The sequence below is a fragment of the Alosa sapidissima genome, chromosome 21 (assembly GCF_018492685.1).
Source record: "Alosa sapidissima isolate fAloSap1 chromosome 21, fAloSap1.pri, whole genome shotgun sequence".
NCBI classification, from domain to species: domain Eukaryota; kingdom Metazoa; phylum Chordata; class Actinopteri; order Clupeiformes; family Clupeidae; genus Alosa; species Alosa sapidissima.
In genome coordinates this window covers 3563828-3571327 of record NC_055977.1, presented here as the reverse complement: position 1 = coordinate 3571327, position 7500 = coordinate 3563828, and the positions used below count along the sequence as shown (strand labels likewise).

The 7500-nt window shown below is 48.2% G+C and overlaps 1 protein-coding gene across 1 annotated transcript in view; it reads left to right on the top strand.

Annotated features, from left to right (window-relative positions):
* The window catches only part of dlgap3 (discs, large (Drosophila) homolog-associated protein 3), a 194446-nt gene that overhangs the window by 180742 nt on the left and 6204 nt on the right, over positions 1-7500 (top strand). The window contains 5 exon segments of the mRNA XM_042077316.1: positions 1310-1485; positions 1487-1879; positions 2102-2196; positions 6481-6825; positions 6827-7008. Coding sequence (XP_041933250.1) covers positions 1310-1485; positions 1487-1879; positions 2102-2196; positions 6481-6825; positions 6827-7008 — 1191 coding nt within the window.

The following is a 7500-nucleotide window of genomic DNA, read 5'->3' as shown; positions in this document are numbered from 1 at the left end:
CTCCATTCTCCTCTCTCCATTCTTCTCTCTCTCTCCACTCTCCCTCTCTCTCTCCTCCTCTCTCTCTATCTTATCTCTCTCCATCCTGCTCTCTCTCCTCCTCCTCTCTCTCCATCCTTCCTTCTCCATCCTCCTCTCTCCCCTCCTCCGTTCCCCTCCCTCCATCCTCTGACGTAGTCCTCCATCACTGCGCTCTTCATATATCACTATTATGTCCTTGAAAAAGCAAACAAGCTGCTGGGAGTTGGTTCTGCAGAGGGAACAGTGGCAGGTCGGGTTCAAGTGGAATATTCTGATTATCAACAAGTTACAGTTTTTCTCAGTCGCTTTGGTGCTTTTCTCAGATCAGAATGAAAATTCTAATAACTATTGGTTCAACCTCCACAACATTTAGTCATTTGTGCACATCATAGTAGCAATTTCTCCTTCCTCTGAACAAATTGCAAGTACTTTTGAACATGTATCAGTTGCTTTTGTCATGTCAGTCAAAATGAACTATACTTATGGATGCTGAATAGTCGTTCCCAATAAAACTAATAGTCTTCATTTCATTGCTTGAGTCATTACATACAAAATTGGTGAACTAGTAATCAAATTCTGTCACAATGCTGTAGAATTGCAAAGAGCATATACAGTAAAACTGTGAAACGTACATATTCAGTGTCTTGTACTCACTTACTCTCCTAACTACAGCAGTGTGTAACTTTACTGTAGTTTTCAAATGTCTGTACAAGTAGTGTACAGTGCTGTCTTGAGCATGTTCAGGTAGTGTCACCGAGACCTTTTTTTGCATTGGAAAACACTGACAGCATAAACTGTCGTAATGAAAACATGACAAAGCCATTTGACTATCTTGTTCATAAACGATGGTGTCAAGACTTGACATAAATACTTGCTTTTGAAGAGTGGACTATCCATTTTGAGCAAGTGACGTGCTTTCGCAAGTTATCCACTAGGTTTTGCAGTTTGCACTAATTGTTTTGAGAAATGCACTAACTGCTGTGCAAATGTCAATAGTGATGTGAGAAAAGCACCAAAGCGACTGAGAAAAACTGTAATGACATGATGACGTGGTATGAGTGGGTTGTTGTGTGTTGTGTTTCTTTTAATAGTTTAAAGTAAGACTTTGGATAGATAGATAGATAGATAGATAGATAGATAGATAGATAGATAGATAGATTGGCTGATTGATTGATACTCTCAAATAGCATTTTAATATAGAAGTGTTAACCTCTCTCTTTCTCTCTCTCTCTCTCTCTCTCTCTCTCTCTCTCTCTCTCTCTCTCTCTCCCTCGGTGTCTCTCTGCAGTCGTTCCCTACAGGAAGGGCCCTCCTCCTCTGCCCCCCCGCATGTCCAAGCCCATGATCTCCGTGACAGCCCAGAGTAGCACTGAGTCCACCCAGGACGCTTACTTCCACAGCACGGGCCAGCCGGCGCCGCCACATCCCCACCCGCACCCCCCACCCCCACCCCCACCCGCGGGCCAAACAGCACAGCAACTCAGTGGACGGTGGCAGCGCAGAGCCCCCTGGTGGTGAGCGTGCCTCCTCGCGGGGCGGGTACTACTCCGGTCGTGCGCGGCAGAACAGCAACTCGGCCGAGAGCCTGGACGGCAGCCGCGGGCTGTTCCGCGAGGCCAGCTACCAGCAGGGGGCGATAATGAGGGCCAAGCACAGCAGCTCGGCCGACAATCTGCTGGAGAGCGCCGGCCGCAGTCACCGAGAGCGCGAGAGGGGCCCAGCAGGGGGCAGTCTGGGCAAGTCCGCCTCGCTGCCCCAGAACAGCATCTTGCTCAGCAAGGCCTCGACCCCCACCGCTACTGACCAGCACAAACCCGAGGGACGCACACGCAAACTCAGACCCTCCATAGCAGTGCAGGTGTGTGTGTGTGTGTGTGTGTGTGTGTATGCCTTTGTCTTTCTATCCTCCAAAGTTTTTTTGTCTGCAACTTTGTCTTTTTGTGTCGGCAACTTGTGTGTGCATGTGTGTGAGTGTGACTGTGTGTGTGTGTGTATTTATGCTTTGACTGGCTTTTATGTCATTCTTACTTTCTGTGTGTGTGTGTGTGTGTGTGTTGTGTGTGTGTGTGTGTGTGTGTAGGTGGACAGCTCGGAGACACTGTCAGACTCAGACGGAGAGGGAAAGTCACTGAGGGAAGTGCACTCTATTGGAGTTCAAGTGGAGGACGACAAGAGGTATGACAACAACTCCTCTCTCTTCTCCCCTCACACACACACACACACACACACACACACACACACACACACACACACACACACAGACACACACACACACACACACACAGACACACACACACACACACACATAGGTATGACAACAACTCCTCTCTCTTCTCCCCTCACACACACACACACACACACACACACACACACACACACACACACACACACACAGACACACACACACACACACATAGGTATGACAACAACTCCTCTCTCTTCTCCCCTCACACACACACACACATAGGTATGACAACAATTCCTCTCTCTTCTCCCCTCACACACACACACACACACACACACACACACACACACACACACATAGGTATGACAACAACTCCTCTCTCTTCTCCCCTCACACACACACACACACACACATAGGTATGACAACAATTCCTCTCTCTTCTCCCCTCACACACACACACACACACACACACACATAGGTATGACAACAACTCCTCTCTCTTCTCCCCTCACACACACACACACACACACACACACATAGGTATGACAACAACTCCTCTCTCTTCTCCCCTCACACACACACACACACACACACACACACACACACACACACACACACACACACACACACACACACACACACACACAGACACACACACACACACACACATAGGTATGACAACAACTCCTCTCTCTTCTCCCCTCACACAGACACACACACACACACACACACACACACACACATAGGTATGACAACAACTCCTCTCTCTTCTCCCCTCACACACACACACACACACACACACACATAGGTATGACAACAATTCCTCTCTCTTCTCCCCTCACACACACACACACACACACACACACACATAGGTATGACAACAACTCCTCTCTCCTCTCCCCTCACACACACACACACACACACACATAGGTATGACAACAATTCCTCTCTCTTCTCCCCTCACACACACACACACACACACACACACATAGGTATGACAACAACTCCTCTCTCTTCTCCCCTCACACACACACACACACACACACACACACATAGGTATGACAACAACTCCTCTCTCTTCTCCCCTCACACACACACACACACACACACACACACACACACACACACACACACACACACACACACACACACACACACACACACACACACACACATAGGTATGACAAAAACTCATCTCTCTTCTCCCCTCACACACACACACACACACACACACATAGGTATGACCCTCCCCTCCTCTACTCACCTTCCTTACTTCTCCTCTCGTATGCGCTCTGTTTGATCTACACGTCAGTATAAGCATGTGCGTGTGTGTCTGTCTATGTGTGTGTCTGTGTGTGTGTGTGTACATGTGTGTATGTGGGATGTGGGAGTGTGTGTGTGTGTGTGTGTGTGTGTGTGTGTGAGGAATTAACACTGTCAAATATACAGCATCTGACAATGATGAAAAAGAGTGGCTTTGATGAAGTGTGTGTGTGTGTGTGTGTGTGTGTGTGTGTGTGTGTGTGTGTGTGTGTGTGTGTCTACTTCCACTCCCATCAGCATAATCAGGCACCTTCATATTTCACAAAAGTAGTCTTTGTCTTTGTGTTTTTGTGTGTGTTTGTCTTTGTGTGTATGTGTGTGTGCGTTTCTGTGTGTGTGTGTGTTTGTGTTGAACAAGCAAGCCCTTGTCAGCGCGGGTTTGAAGAGAGTCAGCCAAGCATGTAGGCCTACGGCAGATCTCTCTTTGTGTGTTTGTGCAGGCTTTGAAAGAAACGTTCAGGGAGGAAGCATTTCACAGAGCTCTCATTTATCCCTGTGTGTGTGTGTCTATGTGTGTGTGTGTGTGTGTGTGTGTGTGTGTGTGTGTGTGTGTGTGTGTGTGTGTGTGTGTGTGTATGTCAGTTTGAGAATGTTTTTTCTGTTTGTTCACAAATCAGAGTAAAAGAATTAAAAATATATTGTGGTGTAACAAACTTAATATCTGACAAAAGTAAGACATTTTAGATTTATGCATCTTATTGTGTGAGGTGTGTGTGTGTGTGTGTGTGTGTGTGTGTGTGTGTGTGTGTGTGTGTGTATATATGTGTGTGTGTGTGTGTGTGTTAGAGTGCATGTGTATGCACTTGCAGGTGTTTGTCTGTGTCTTTTCAACTGCCTGTGCATTTGTCAACTTATTTATCTAAGTGAGTGAGTGAATGAGTGAGTGTTTCCCCCTGTGTGTGTGTGTGTGTGTGTGTGTGTGTGTGTGTGTGTGTGTGTGTGTGTGTGTGTGTCTGTGTGTATTTATTTCAGTGCAGTGTGTGTGTTACCAACTGCATGTGTATCTGTCATCCTGTGTGTGTTTGTGTGTGTGTGTGTGTGTGTGTGTCTCGTGGGTATCTAAATGAACAGCTCTTAAAATAAATTGCCTGGATGTGTGAACCCTTCGTCATGTCTGTCACCCCTCTGCCAGGCTGTAAGCGAACAGCATCTGTTAGATATCTAAAGAGTAAAATAATCTTTCCTCGGCTCAACATGTTTCTTTTTTTTTTCAGATTTTGTTTTTAACCCACATGTCCACTCATTATAATGCCTATGCAAAGTACTAACAACTTGAGTGATAAATGATTCTCCGCTAGAGTGTATAGAGCTATTTCACGTCACTCTATGTCACTGTCATTCCCTAGTTTATTGTCCATTGCTATAGAGAGGACAGGCACTCTTCTGCAGTCTCACTGAGTGATACAGACAGAGTTATGGTAATCATCCTGGCATGGGGGCTAGAGTTGGATGAGGGTTTGCTGATAATCTTTGTGAACACCTGTCTGTCATTAAATTGTCATTGTCGTTGCTTGGCTGTCATTGTGGACCATAACTAGAATCATTATCCTTCATCATGGAAGCACAGGCTGTGACAATACAGTTCAAATTTGGTTCAGTTCAAGCTGCATGTTGTTCAGACAGGCCTGATTTTCTGGCTATCATTTTGTAAACCTCATTAATTGGCAGTCACTTGTGTGATTGGGTGGTTTGTTATTCCAAACAGTTACAACACCTATTCTTCTGTGTAGCGTTGCAGTTAAATTCATTTCATTTCAATTCAATGTAATACAATACATTTCAATTAGTATGAACTTGACAGCTTGTGCCTTGTATCAGCCAATAGGGATTCTAACATGCCTTGCATCAACCAATAGGGATTCTAATGTGCCTTGCATCAGCCAATAGGAATTCTAATGTGCCTTGCTTGTATCAGCCAATAGGGATTCAGACAATAGGGATTCTAATGTGCCTTGCATCAGCCAATAGGAATTCTAATGTGCCTTGCTTGTATCAGCCAATAGGGATTCAGCCAAAAGGGATTCTAATGTGCCCTGCATCAGCCAATAGGGATTCAGCCAATAGGGATTCTAATGTGCCTTGCATCAACCAATAGGAATTCTAATGTGCCTTGCTTCAGCCAGTAAGGATTCTAATCAAATCCTGATAAAGGATGTAAGACTGGTATTAAGTTGTATTCTGAAGCCCCCAACGTCGTCTTCCAGGCAGCGCTCCATGGAAGGCACTAGGGTTAAGGTTAGGGTTAGGTGCCTTGAAGTCGATGGTCGCAGAGCTGCTTGGAAGTCGACGATGGGGGCTTAAAACCAGGGTTGTGCAAAATTCGAATTGCAATTCTGCTTCCTGTTTGCTACCTCAATTGAAATGCAAGTTTCAATTCAATTCTGGAATTTTGCACAAGCCTGGCTTAAACCACCATCGAGCCCTGGCCACCCTTCATCTACACTGCCCCAACAAACGCCAACAAACACCACCCTTCAGCTACACTGCCCCAACAAACACCAACAAACACCACCCTTCATCTACACTGCCCCAACAAACACCACCCTTCATCTACACTGCCCCAACAAACGCCAACAAACACCAGCTGGGTCAGTATGCACCATCAGTATGCGTTTGTTGGTTGACATGTTCTAAAGCCAGCCTGTACTGTGGGGGCAGCATCGAGCAGCAAGTTGGTTTTCTGAACACCCTAAAGACTGCAGCGGGGGTTTGTCGCTGGGCACTGCCTGGGAAGTTAGCAAGCACCTTTAGGTGTACTGTTTCAGTTCAATTCATATCATTTCAATTTGTCTGAGTACAATACAATTTACACTTGCAGTTGTATTACAAATGACAACTTGTGTGACGTTGTCAGAAGATTGTATTAAGGGGATGCCGGTTTTGTGATGCGGGTTGCGTAAACCTTTCTGATTGGCTTTGTGTGTGTCGCCCCGCCCCGCCCCTCCCCCCAGACGCGCGCGCTTCAAGCGCTCCAACAGTGTGACGGCGAGCGTGCAGGCGGACCTGGAGCTGGAGGGCTTCCCGGGGATGCTGGTGGGCGTCCCCACGCAGGACAAGAGCCTGCAGTTCGGCTGCTCGTTCCAGCGCCACTCCTCGGAGCCCGAGTCCGCGGGCCAGTTCGGCGAGTACCGCACCGTCCACACGCAGGGCCAGTGGGCCTACTCCGAAGACTACCAGCACCAGCACCACCACATGCACCCGGGTTACGGACCGCCAGACCCCTGCGGGCCGGAACCGCACCAGCGGGCACTGCCCGTGCCCCTGCCGCGCTCCCACTCACCCCTGCCCCTGGAGCGGGGGGGGCGGCGGATGGCACGAGGGACCCTGCAGCCTGCCGGACTCGGGCCGAGCCTCGCCCTCGCCCTGCCTGAGGGACGGGGAGTTCTTCCTCCGGCTACTGCAGTCCGAGGTGGAGAGGATGGAGGCATGGTGCCAGACCATGGAGAGAGAGGCGGAGGAGAACGAGCTACCAGAGGAAGGTAAGAGAGGAGGGAGAGAGAGGGGGATAGAGAGAGAGAGAGAGAGAGAGAGAGAGAGAGAGGTGGAAGAGAACGAACTACCGGAGGAAGGTAAGAGAGAAGGGAGAGAGAGGGGGGGATAGAGAGAGAGAGAGAGAGAGAGAGAGAGAGAGAGAGGTGGAAGAGAACGAACTACCGGAGGATGGTAAGAGAGGAGAGAGAAGGGGGATAGAGAGAGAGAGAGGGAGGGGGATAGAGAGAGAGAGGATAGAAAGAGGGAGAGAGGAGAGAGAGAGAGAGGAGAGAAAGAGGGGGGGATAGAGAGAGAGAGGAGAGCGAGAGAGCAAGAGAGAGAGAGGGAGGGGGATAGAGAGAGAAAGGAGAGAGAGAGGAGCGAGAGAGAGAGAGAGAGAGAGAGAGAGAGAGGTGGAAGAGAACGAGCTACCGGAGGATGGTAAGAGAGGAGAGAGAGAGGGGGGGATAGAGATAGAGAGAGAGAGAGAGAGAGAGAGA